Source organism: Alternaria novae-zelandiae, assembly GCF_023758075.1.
Source record: "Alternaria novae-zelandiae strain BMP 2774 chromosome Unknown scaffold_5, whole genome shotgun sequence".
Lineage (NCBI taxonomy): Eukaryota > Fungi > Ascomycota > Dothideomycetes > Pleosporales > Pleosporaceae > Alternaria > Alternaria novae-zelandiae.
In genome coordinates, this window is record NW_026056965.1 from 1,477,460 (window position 1) to 1,490,102 (window position 12,643).

Genomic DNA, 12,643 nt, shown 5'->3' on the forward strand with positions numbered 1-12,643 from the left:
CTTTCGTCATCGCTCCCGCCCTTCCCCAGCTTTGTCTCACCACGCCACGTTGGCACAAAACCTTGTGGAAACACTGTTGGACGCGTTTGAGACTTCGAACCGCGCTGTTGTCACGTCTCGACTTATGCGAATATTCTGTCTTCCATGTCAAAGCGCGTTGTCACTGCCCTTGCGCCACTGCTGTGGCTGAGATGTGGCCACACGGTACGCGCACTGCCGGCAGGTAAAAGCGACCGAAGGCGATCATTCATAAGCACTACTATATGACAGGCATTGCCTGGGTAGATCTTAATGTGTCACCTCTCATCTTCCGCTTATGAGGGGCGGTTTCAAGGACCTCTCACACAACGCTTGCACAACGACAAGCAACCGATTACGCATCATCGCATTTTCAAGTCGAGCGATAAGAATGGGTATCGGAAAGAATTGATCTATTAAAAGAGGGAAGAACGCTTAAGTCTACTTAGACGACTTCCTACAAAGTTTCGTCCCATAATCCAACACACTCCAATTCTCCGTGCCCGGCGTCGTCTCCGTGAAAAACACACCCTCCGGATCCCACTTCTGCCTAATCTGCAACAACCTCTTATAGTTACTGCCCCAGTACGCTTCCTGCCAGTTAGGCTCATTCAAATCCCCCTCGTTCACATAACTCGCCCCATTAGGACTCACATCCCTTAACCTCTTACCAAGAACATTGGTGTTGAAGTTCTCGCGTTCCTTTTTAACCTCCCACGGCTCCGTCCCCGTCATAAGCACATTCGTGATGACGAAGGAGCTGGCGTTGCGCCAGGTCGGGTGAATCGCGTTGTCGACGACGGGATACGCACGGCCGGGGTTAACAATGTGCCCGACGTTGAAGCCGAGTTGCGTGGGTTCAGGCATCGCGGCGTAGATGAGCGCATCTGCGATTTCGTCGCCATGGGCCGTGATGTCGGACTGAGTGAAGAGACGGCCGCCGACGATGGATTGCTGGTTCGGGGGCTCGTCTTCGAACATGTCGATGTAGAATTCGAAGAACGTGGGGAAGGCTTTGGTGTGGGTGTCGTAGGGGACGCCGGCGGCGTCGAGTTGTGAGTAGAGGGGTGCCATGACTGCCTCGAGTTGTTCTTTGTTCATTTTGGGGCCGACGAAGGGCGCGATGTGCAGGCGTTGCGGGCCGGGGCCTACTTCGAAGTAGACGAACATGCCGTGCGAGCTGTAGTGGTTGGCGAGGTTGTGAAAGATGTGAACGCCCTTAGCGAAGAGCTCGGTATCGTTGGTGTGGGTTGAGTTGATGTTGAGGATAGTGCCGGCGGTGGGGACCTCAGGGAAGGTCTTGACGGTGATGGCGACGACGACGGCGAAGGAGCTGGGGCCGCCGCCCTTGAGAGCCCAGAAGAGGTCGGAATTTTCTTTCGCGTTGGCGGTTACGAATTTGCCCTCGGCGGTGATGGCGTCGAAGGAGAGGACGTTGTCGGCGCCCATGCCGTAGATGCCGGTTAGTGGGCCGTGGCCGCCTCCTTGGATGTAGCCGCCGCCCCAGCCGACGGTTGGGCACTCTCCTCCAACGATGACTACCTTGGGACTCTGGTTGAAGCACTGTCGGAACAGCTCGCGGCCCTGGACACCAGCACCGACGATAGCTGCAGTGCCCTTCCAGTCCCCAGGTCCAGTGTACTTCTTCAGGAACTTGACGTCTCTGAAGCTGTGAGTGTTGATAATAAGCGAGCCGTATCCTGTAGATCGGCCCCTGTACTTCTGTCAGTTCCGTCGTGCTTCAAGAGATGAGAGATTGTCTTACATGAAGTCGTGACCAGTGTTACGAATGATCAAACGAAGGTTGCGCTCTCGTGCAAAGTCCACACCCGCTTTGATCTGTTCCCTAGTAGTCGCCATAATGACGTACTTTCCGTACATGCCCTGTGTGCAACTACCCGATGGGTCGTCCGTCGGCATGCAGGTGTTGTTGGTTTTGAACGGCCAGAGCTCGGCGATGGGGTGATCAGTTCTAGCATTGCGTTAGCTTCGTCATCTGTATTCCCCGAGAAAGTTGCTCATACAGCCATTGCTCATTTGCCCAGTTGGCTTGAGTATCCGCACACTTCGCCGCATCGTAGACGCTAGTTCCGTTTCCGAAGTTGGTGTAGCAAACAGCGCCAGGTGGTATGGCGAGCTGTAGTGCGCCAGAGACGGTCTGGTTGAGCTTCGACCAGTCTTTGTTGGTGGGCCAGCAGGAGTTGTCGGAGTAGCATTTGCCTGATTACAGTTATCAGCAAATATTCCGGTTATTGGAGAGCGGACGTTGCTTACACTGATAGTCAACGCCATCCACCTTCTTGACCTCACCAATCCATTTGGCGCCCAAGACACCATTGGTCGCCAGCAGGAAAGGAGCGAATAACGAGAAACGACCCATATTGACGAAGGGAGGAAGGTATACAGAGTCGATCGACTGTCCACAAGGTACCCATGGGCTTGCCGTCTATTTATCTCAGTCATGGTCACAAACGCTTCGCAGTTCCCTAGCTAGCCTAGCGCACATTATCGGAGAAGCTCTAGCCTTTGTCATTAGCAACGCGGTACGCCCTGCAGCAAACACTCATGCTCTGAGATTGGCCTAATACTAGCAGAGCGCAAGAGGTAGTACTGCTAGTCTGCGTACCGTCTTCCAGACCCAGGGTACCTGGGAATCCGAGCCGCACTCAACAGCGGCAGTAGAGCCACAAGAGGTAATTAATTCGCACTAGAACACATCGTCGGTACCGGGCCGCTGGGAAACACAAATGAGTTGGCGTCTTTGCGGCGATCCTATTCACCCGGATAATCTTGGGGCCCTGGTAGAATGCAAGCCAAGACAACGGTGCTTGTATGGCTTATTCTTTTCGCCACGTTCCAGATATCTCATGAACCTGAATCTTGTGATTGCCACGTTGTTGATGTTGGCGAGGCTGGCAAAACTGCCGTAGCGAAACGCTGCACGCGGGCTCACGTCCGGTATGCGGCTCGTGTATGTAGGAATGCGCCTCAGCTAGCCAAGCCGGTACGATCTAAACGCTCGACTAATATAGCTGCGCATAAGAGATCTCGCGTGGCAATACTTGCGTTATGCCCGGTAAGCATCGAATCTGCAATTGAGTCAGAACTTATTGCGGCGCTCTCCGATTGAAGACGTGCAATCAACGCGCGCTTATGCGCATATATCAAGCAACGGCAGTCAGCGATGTTGTCCAACGTAGATGCATCTGAAAACCATCTGATCTGCAGTGGATCTATATCGCGCTTGTGGGGTCAAACAATGGGGTACCCTTTGACCATGGGTGCAGGTGAATGATTCGGCGCGGTTGAGATGCCTCGTCTGCACGAATTAACCTTTCGGTGGCATGAGCGATGAGCATGGCGACTTCATGCCGTAATTTTAGCCTCGGGATAGCAGCTCCCTTCTGTGTAGTCTCCGCATCCGCCTGTCCCCGCGGTTCGCAGGCCCACTTTGTCTTGGGGCAAGGGTCCAGCGGCTCGCTTCCGGAGAACCGCTATTGGACTTTGCTGCTGAGCCGTCAATCAGTCTTTTCACGCACACGGATGCAGCTTCGAGAATACCATGATGTCGGCATCTGTCTCGGTCGTACTAATGTTCCAATACGAAGGTGATGAGACGACGGCCCTCTGGATGATCGTCGTGATCGTCGATAGTAGCGCCGGTCCCATGAGTCCGCAGGTCCGGGAGACTGGACATGACACGCATCCGAGCCGTGTTTTCGTTCAGGGCATTCCACGCTAGCAAATCTGACTTGGCTCAATTCCATGTGATGGTCAACGCTGGAGCCCCTGTACATCTTCTATAGCTGCATCCGCCGAGGTAGATGCTCAACTCCACGTATGGGACTGGGGGCCTGAGAGGCGAAAATCTGGTTCGGGAACCAGGCTCATTCGCTTCCCGGCCCAAGCCAAAACCATCGCATGCTATACAACCTCTTAGGCCAGGCGATCTGCTACCAGAGTGTCGGTATCGTAGTCAAATATATACAGCTCTGGAAAGTCCGCTCGAAGTCGACTTTGAGTGAGTCTTGTTGCTTCGATCTGGGAGGTCCCATTGTCGATCTCTACAACCTTCTTTGAGAAACTCTGTTGCGCTGAATTCTCCACGATTTTGTATGAGAACTCTGGACTTGCGTTCCTTCTGTCCGGCTCAGGATATGCCTCCCCATAATGAAGGGTCGCCGAATTTGGCGCGATTAGGAGCATCTTGATGGAGGGACATCGTGTATGTGTCCATTAAAAAAACCGTGTCGCGAGTCGGTGATGCATGTCGCGAGCATCCACTTCAGGCAGAGAGGAGGAAAATAGGGACTTTGGTGTTGCGGCCTTGATAAAGATGCAGCATATTCAGCTTCTTAAGCTTTTCGATTGGTTCCTAGAAAGCGCGCTGTGTTATTGAGTCTGAAGACACATTTTGGAGTTCACGCATGTGGTGACAAAAGTGCCGAAGATCTGGTTCCGTGTCACCAGCGCTTTACCGTCTTCGTTCACGGAGTTGTTTAACTTGTCGTTATTCCGTAGTCCGAAGCAAACAAGATTCCGCAGTTTGGATGAGCTGGACAGGTATTGTAGTGGTTGATATTTACACACGGACAGAGACAGCGTAGTTACCGGAGGCAAGATTGTTAGCTGAGCCAGACCCTGGTTCATGTCGTATACCCTCTAGTAGGTTCAGACTCCGCGTGTGTATCAAGTGCTTTCGCGCGCTGATGTCAAGGCATCGCCGGAATACAGTGGCAGTGCCTGGAAAGAGCCAGTTCGACAGCCGGTCATCGCGAGCATATGTACTGTTCTGTAGCACGGTCTTTCGGTACTGGTACTCCGTAGCGATGCTGTTCCAGTCCTTCGAAACCAAGTAAAGCGCTTTCAGATCCGAGTAGAGCGAAAGCTGGGAAATGCGATCAGCTAACAACAAATGTCTGTTTGGCGCTGTGCTGTTCAACGCGGAAGTCGCACGTATTCCAGTCTCGTCCGCTTGACATCTTCGACAAGCTCGGCTTTCAGGCGGACATTGAGGGCGTGAATGTCCATGCTGCGATGAGTGGGGATGGAGGATTGGTTGCGCAATGGGAGTGCGAAGTGGTCGGATGAGGGGCACGGTTATCTCACGTGACGTCGTGCTGGGGACCCCTGGCGGCTTCCTTAAACAGCGGGGCAACGCGAACAAAGTGGAACAGCGCGTCGCGTCCACATTCGCGACTTCCCGCAAAATCTCTCTCCTCCACACTACCTAGGTATCTCAACGCGTCATGCAGTCTCTTTCGAACGAGGTCCAGCTACTCATACTCGGATACATCCATACGAAACGCGACCTTAAATCTCTTTGTCTGACGTCGAAACACCTGCGCAACCTCAGTTTACCGCGACTGTACCATACTGTCTACTTACACACTAGGGAGGAAGGCCTGACAAGATTCTTCAAATGCATCGCTGCAGGGGCCAGTTACCACCTGCGTCACATCAGGAGCTTATCTTTCGAAGATGAGTTACGTGACCCAGCGGATGATGCACCACCGCCGAACCATGAGCACCTGGCTAGTGCGGCTGATGCAAGAGACGTGCTGATGCATCTTTTGATCTCCATGCTTCCAAAGAATCAGCTTCATGCCTTCAGGTTAGTTCATCTCACCATAAGTTACTATAGAGACTGATCACTAGGCAAACTTAGATTCATTGCCATGGGCCGAAGTCTCCGAAAAGACATCTTTCATCTGCTCAAGTGTAGTCAACGAGAACTGCGACATTTACAGATCCGTTGCCTCGAGCGGGTGAGTATAGATCTCACAAACTTTCGGGCCGACGGTGAGGGACACGACCACAATGTACACGAATCCGCCGACTCAGAAAGCAGACTCTTGAAGTTGCCCCACCTGAAGTTATACAACGTCGAGTTTGACGAGATTTGGTGCTGCTTGGCAGCCACCATCGATTTCAGTGACGTCAAAACTCTTGCGTTGTTCAATTGTGAGAACGCCACTGTTTACGACAAGTTTGTGTCTAGCCTCAACGGCAGAACCCCTGCTTTGGAGCATGTGTATGTTGCCATTGATGGCAGGGATTCCATCTCAGATTTGCTTTACTGCTGCGAAAACCTTACTAGTCTGCATCTCGTCTGGGATCATCAGGAGGACAATCTAGACAAATTCTGGCGCATGATCGAGCGCAGGGGCCCTGGATTGAAGAGTCTCGGCGTCCAGAATCGATACACTACGTTTCCTTTCGGCGATTGGGACGATCAATTATCGCGCCTACTTTCGATATGCCAGAACGTGGAACATCTTCGCTTACCAATATCGAAGGATGTCATGGAAGCTTCCATATGGGAAGGGGAAGATGACGAAGATGAAGAAGACGAAGATGAGGAGTATGCAGAGTTTCTGGCAAGCAGGGTTCTTTCACGCACTGGAGCAATATGACTGACGATCATAGAACTGTTTCGAGCAGATGACGCAATTGCGCTCAATTCTATTCACATACTATCCCGACATCTTCCATCGCGACACATACGGGGAAGAGTACGAACTCCAACCAGAGGTATTTGCCAGCAATTTCTTCCAATACCTCGATGCGCGTGGTTGGTGTCCTAGCTTAGACGTTCTGGTCACTGGCGTCCCTGTAGATCTCGAGGATATAGAAGATGTTGAACCTGGCTATGCACACGCACTAGAGTTCAAGACTCCATATCCATGGCAATGCTTTGTCAAGGGCGAGTATGCTATCGTTGAAAAGGTACCGGCACATGTACTGCGATCTTATCAGCCTGGGTACAACATGCCAGACATCATTCCACGAGCGGATTGGATGGATTCCACTTCTGGAGAGTCCTGGGGGTTCTTGGCTGATCGCGAATCTAACATTTCAATTGGATAGTATAATGTCACCTGGGGTATACGCCTATGCCATTCACAATACAAAACCTCATCTACTGCGCATTTGGCCTGAACACGCTCATACCATTCTTCTTGCCCCAAGCCCAGACTTTGCCATTCAGATCCGGCACCATGACCAACCAGATGATTGTCGCAACCCATGCTCCGATAGTATCGACAACCACGTTGTTCCTCTGGCTACCGGACATGGAGCCATAACGCATCAGATGCACGAGCCAGTTTGTAGGAGTCATGAAATCTCCCCCTTCCAGTCCCTTGACCGCCGCTGTCGCAGCTTCCAGCTCAGTCTGCTTTGGGTCGGAAGACTCTAGCTCAAAGCTCACGGGATGTTTCGTCTTGTTCTCGTTCTCGAAACCGGGGGATAGTATGCTGCCTGGGAAGACAATGTGGATATCGACGTCGAAAGGTGCGGGTACAACACCGGTGCTACTCGTCTTGGAGCGACGCGCCGCGTTGTAGAGCTGGACTTCGGAGCGGAGGCCGTCGGCGAGGGATCGAATTGCGGCTTTGGCGGGGGAGTAGGCCGAGTAGCCTGCGAGGTTCATGAAAGCGAGCGCGGACGAGGTCATGATGAATTTGCGAGGTAGTTCTGGAGCAGTACCCTTTTCTTGCGGCTTGTACGGTACTTCGGGGTAAAACCATGCCTGCAGTGTCTTGTGTGCCATGTATGCCGACGCAAAGTAGTTGAGCTCCATTTGTCTCCTCAGCGTCTCAGTGCTCGTCTCGATGAAGAGGCCTGGTACTGAAGACCCCGCGACACACCAAACTATCTCCGGCACGCGTCCATTGTTCCATGCTGTAGCTTCCTTCAGAATGCGCGTGTTCTCAGACTCGGAGGTCACGTCGGCGGCGATGTAGGTGAAGCGTTGGGTCGAGGGGTTCTTGGCATGGGCTTTCGCGTGGGCTAGGGCGGATTCGAGGTTCTTCGCGGTACGTGCGACGAGGATGAGGTTTGCGCCGCGCGCGGAGAGGAGACGGGCGATTTCGCAGCCCATTCCTTGAGAGGAGCCGGTAAGTAGAACCGTCTATATATGCCATTAGCACGTACTCGAATTGAATGAGAGATCCAAAGCTTACTCTGCCCTCCACAGGGAATTGGTTGCCTTTCCAGAATGCGAAACCCATGATGTCCGCACTAATAAGTCCAACGAGCACCAAGAGGATGATGGTTGCTCCGAGAAGCAGTTGGGACATGAGGAACGGCACTGTATAACTCCAACAAAGGGAAGTATCGGAAGCCTGATATCCGGCTTTGCTTACGCGGACGAATTGGTACCGCAATGCTCAATTGGTGTACGGTGAAATCGCGTGTCAGTATCGAATTCACATGCGGCGTGCTTACATACGCACACGCCCTGCAGCTTAGCTCCGCTCCACTAGTGGAGACTTTCCAACCTCCGCGGTAAAGCCAAGACTTCTTACCGAAAAAAAGTTCCCGCGACACTTTGCGACCACCACATACGCCACGCACCAACACATATCGCAATCATGGCAAAAAAGAGAAAGGCTGGTAGTGGCGGGTCGCGCGCGCCAAAAGCGCTGAAAGAGGAGGACTCCAGGATGGCGGTCAACTCTTATGAGGATGTTGCGGATTCCGAGGACGAGTTCCATATCAATCGCGACAAGGTACTGCTGGATGAAGGACCGGCGGCTAAGAGGTTGAGGAAGTACCAGGAAGAAGGTTAGCCAAATGATGTTATATGTATGGTATACGATAGCTGATCTGGATCTAGACAAATTCTTAGAGGCCTCGGACGAAGAAATCCTCGATGCCGGCAGCGACGACGACGATGAAGACGATTTCGACGACCAGGATACCGGCGACGAGTCAGGAGATGATGTCACGGGACAGCGCAAACCAGCCGACGAGGAAGATGAAGACGTTGGTGGATGGGGTACCTCGAAGAAGGATTACTACAACGCCGATGCGATAGAAACGGAGCAAGACGCGTTGGACGAGGAAGCGGAAGCGCGGCGCATACAAAAGAAGCAGCTACAAAGCATGACAGAGGCAGACTTTGGCTTCGACGAGGACGAGTGGATGGCGCAGGATGGTGAGAAGGAAGCAGAAGGTGGCGCTGTAGTAACGGAAGTTCTACCGCAACTTCAGATCACGGATAGCATGACCGAGGAGGAGAGGATGAAGATCATGCGCACGCGATACCCCGAGTTCGAGCACATTTCGAAAGAATACTTGAGGCTGCAACCGCTACACGAGGAACTGGCTGCCGCCGCGAAGGCCGCCGAGAAGGTGCTGAAGGCACAAATGGCGAAGTCGGGGAAGGCAGACAGAATTCCCCCAACGCCAAAGGCTGTCACCAAATACCGGGCATGCGCCGCATATCTCGCAGCGATGGCTATGTACTTTGCTGTACTCGGCTCCACTGCAACGGACGACGGGTCACCGGTCATCGCAATGGATCCTGCTGAGCTACACGAACACCCAGTGATGGAGACCCTGCTAAAGTGCCAGAAGGTATGGACGCGGATAGAAAATCTGCCTATCGCGGATCCCATGGTAGAGACCGGCGACGACGACGACGACTCAGCTATGGAGGACGTGAGCGCCGACGAACTCGAAAACGACCTGACCGTCAAGAAACCCACAAAGCAGAAGAAGACCAAGGCAGAACGAGCAGCAGAATTGGCGCAAGCAGAAGCAGCAGCGCGACGCGCAGCGAAGCTCGCAAAGACCGAACAAGACCTCGCATCACTCGACACCCTCGCCGACAAGGCCGCCCTCAAGAAGGCATCGCGCAAGAAGAAGACCGCAGAACCCAAGCTCAACCTCCTCAACGCAGATGACTCGGACTTCGGCGAGGAAACGGAACTCACCGCGCACGAAGCCGCCGAAAAAGCCAAAAAGAAGAAATCTCTCCGTTTCTACACCTCGCAAATCGCTCAAAAGGCCAACAAGCGCGACGCCGCGGGCAAAGACATGGGCGGCGACGCCGACATCCCGCACCGCGAGCGACTCAAGGATAGACAAGCGCGTCTGCAAGCTGAAGCCGAGAAGCGCGGTCAACACAAGGACGCCGGTCCCGGTGTTGCGCTGGGCGAAGACGATGGCGCTTCGTCCGCTGATGAAGCGCCAGCGACTAAGCGCGATGACTTTGAAGATGAGGATGGTTACTACGATATGATTGCCGCCCGCTCAGAGGACAAGAAGCAGACTAAGCTTGAACGCGCGGAGGCTTACGCCCTCGCCAAGAAGCAAGGTGCCCAGGTTATTGAAGAGGAAGTCGTTGGCGATGATGGGCGTCGTATGATTTCTTACCAGATTCAGAAGAATAAGGGGTATGTTTCCTTCCATCTCCTCTCATTCCCACTCCCCCCATTTTCCTGGAACAAATGCTAACGTGATGACTAGATTGACGCCTCACCGCAAAAAGAGCGTGCGGAACCCGCGTGTCAAGAAGAAGGAGAAGTACAAGGAGAAGCAGAAGAAGCTCAAGAGTATGAAGCAGGTGTTTGATAAGGGGGCTGCGGCTAAGGGCAGTGCGAACTATGGGGGTGAGCTTACGGGTATCAAGGCTGGGCTTGTTAGGAGTAGGAAGTTGTAGGTGGGGTTGTTTTGAATGGAGATACCGATACCATGGTTATGTTCTGCAGAAATCTGATAGTGGTTTTGGCATGTTGGAAGTGACTTGGTCAGGCATGTGAGGAGCTCCCTTTTGGCCTCCAAGTCGCAGACATTGCTCCGACTACTGCATGCACGAGAGTCAGTACTGAGCGCTAGAGTTGTACACGGGCGAATTTCTAACCGAGATGCCCTGAGTCTGATGCCGTACGTGATATATCCCCCCTTGTAGGCTTCACGGTCGAACTTGAAGTCTTTTCGCGAGGGAATTTGTGTACGTCAGTGGGTTGATCAGTCGATAACGGTGGTCATATATCCCCTCTAAGGTGTGTACAAGATCCCTTGCTGCCATACCCTCCATCTACATATGAAATACGGTTCTCCCTTGACAAATTTCCCATCAGCAGGTAATGAGTATCCTGACGCTTCTTCTTGACAACAGCTGGCCCATTACGGTTGTGTCGCAATGCCTGATTCTTTCCCCGGTGCATCATCATTGTGCCCTGCTCTCCTGCAAGGCCTCCTTACACGGTGCAGCCCATGCGAAGGTATCCAAAGCTCTTAGTGAACCATGAACATAGTGTCAGGTCCGATGCGCGCAGCGTCTCTTTGATGTTGCTCCATGAGATGAGGGATGAATGCAGCGCCCATATACTGAACGTGGTCAGATGCTTGTCCAGTCGAGTCGATGTCGTCTTCCGTTGGGTTCAACTGCCGAAGGATGTATAGTGATTCTCCCCCATAGAAGGTCACGACTTGATCTCCTGGTTTGCAGCCTGGGTGAGCGTATCCAATGCGACCGCCTTTCGTGCTGAAGAATGTATGTCCGCGCATATATGTCACCCGGTGTTGACACTGTGCCCTTTGGTGTGTAGCAAGCCAATTTTTTGAGTTCCAATTTGCTAATTCGGGTAACGTTTCATGATATGTGTTCTTGGTGTCTTTGGTAACGCGGCAATCCAAGAAGAGGGCCATGATAAAATCCTCTGGTACATTGGTAATGTCGTCGCTCTTCCCGTAGAAGACACGACGAGCTAGATCTACTGCTTTCATATGTAGATCGACAGCAGTATGGTATAAGGCTATGTGCTCTTCCGAATCTCGATCGTAATGGCCGAGTGTAATGTCAAGAGGTTTATCGTGTTCCACAACCTCTTCGATAGTGTCCAGCACAAAGCCATAGATGCCGAGGAAATTGTGTAGCTCCGTAGTCATGGTAAATCGACCTACAGTCCGTATCGTTTCTCGTCTCTCCGAGCTCATTTGTGCACTATAGTCTTCGCTCAAAGCCCAAGCCATGGAACTGAATGTTTCAACTATCTCTGTATTCCAATGTCCATTGATCGCCATCCTACAAGATGACCTACCAAACAGATTCGGGCACCAGGTCGGTAGATCTCCAGGTCTAGGTTCCAGGGTAGGCGGAATGTGCAACAGGCTCAATCCACCAGATTGAAATATTAAAGCCTTGGCAAATACGATCCACGTATTCCAGTAGCTGTCCCGAGCCTTTTCGCTGTAGTCAACGTCTGAGGCTAATTCATCTCGGAGTTTCTTCTCCAAAAGTCCTACGATCGCCCAAACACGGTCAACCGGCTCCTTTACGTGTCGAGATCGTACCTTGAACAAAGTCGACGTGACATCAAGAGCCCCCATTGCCTTGGCGCGCCCATAGCCGACATTGTTGGATCGATAGGTCCTAATATTACTGCAAAGATGGAATGTGATGGCAGTACCGGTGTTTATGCCTGGTCGTTTTGTCCTTGCTATATAGTCGCTAGTGAACCATCCTTGCATCATGAAATCGAAGAGCTCATCGAAGTCCAAGCAAGAACTACCACAAAGTAATATGGCAGTCTCAGGAAGAATGATCTCCTGGTATGTCCATAGACGCTTGAACCACTCGTTGTTGAGTAGTTGGCCTAATCCGCTCCAAAAGGTGTCTTCATCATCATGGCACTCTTCCTTGACTGGATCACCGACATCAACATCTGTAGGATACGGGTAATGCGCTACCCAGTCCTTCAATCTCTCATTAACGTCTTGAAATTTGGCAAGGAAGACGTCAGTTTCCGCAGTCGAAGGGCCCATCCATACGACAACATTTGCCGCTTGGGAATAGATATCGCGCATCAAGGGTATCTGAGTACTCTTC

General features: G+C 52.3%; 3 protein-coding genes across 3 annotated transcripts; 1 reads left to right on the forward strand and 2 right to left on the reverse strand.

The window, feature by feature from the left end:
• Positions 1–459: 459 nt before the first annotated feature.
• J4E88_003492 (uncharacterized protein) lies at positions 460–2,398 on the reverse strand (the record flags this gene model as incomplete). Its single annotated transcript, XM_049397143.1, has 4 exons — positions 460–1,732; positions 1,784–1,990; positions 2,043–2,238; positions 2,293–2,398. The coding sequence occupies 4 exons, from the start codon at positions 2,396–2,398 to the stop codon at positions 460–462; spliced, it is 1,782 nt and encodes a 593-aa protein (XP_049257485.1).
• Positions 2,399–6,940: 4,542 nt separating this feature from the next.
• Positions 6,941–8,033, reverse strand: J4E88_003493 (uncharacterized protein; the record flags this gene model as incomplete). The annotated part of the gene is made up of 2 exons (XM_049397144.1): positions 6,941–7,933; positions 7,986–8,033. 2 exons carry the CDS (start codon positions 8,031–8,033, stop codon positions 6,941–6,943), a joined length of 1,041 nt encoding a protein of 346 aa, XP_049257486.1.
• Positions 8,034–8,396: 363 nt separating this feature from the next.
• J4E88_003494 (uncharacterized protein) lies at positions 8,397–10,471 on the forward strand (the record flags this gene model as incomplete). The annotated part of the gene is made up of 3 exons (XM_049397145.1): positions 8,397–8,589; positions 8,642–10,205; positions 10,279–10,471. 3 exons carry the CDS (start codon positions 8,397–8,399, stop codon positions 10,469–10,471), a joined length of 1,950 nt encoding a protein of 649 aa, XP_049257487.1.
• Positions 10,472–12,643: the final 2,172 nt, after the last annotated feature.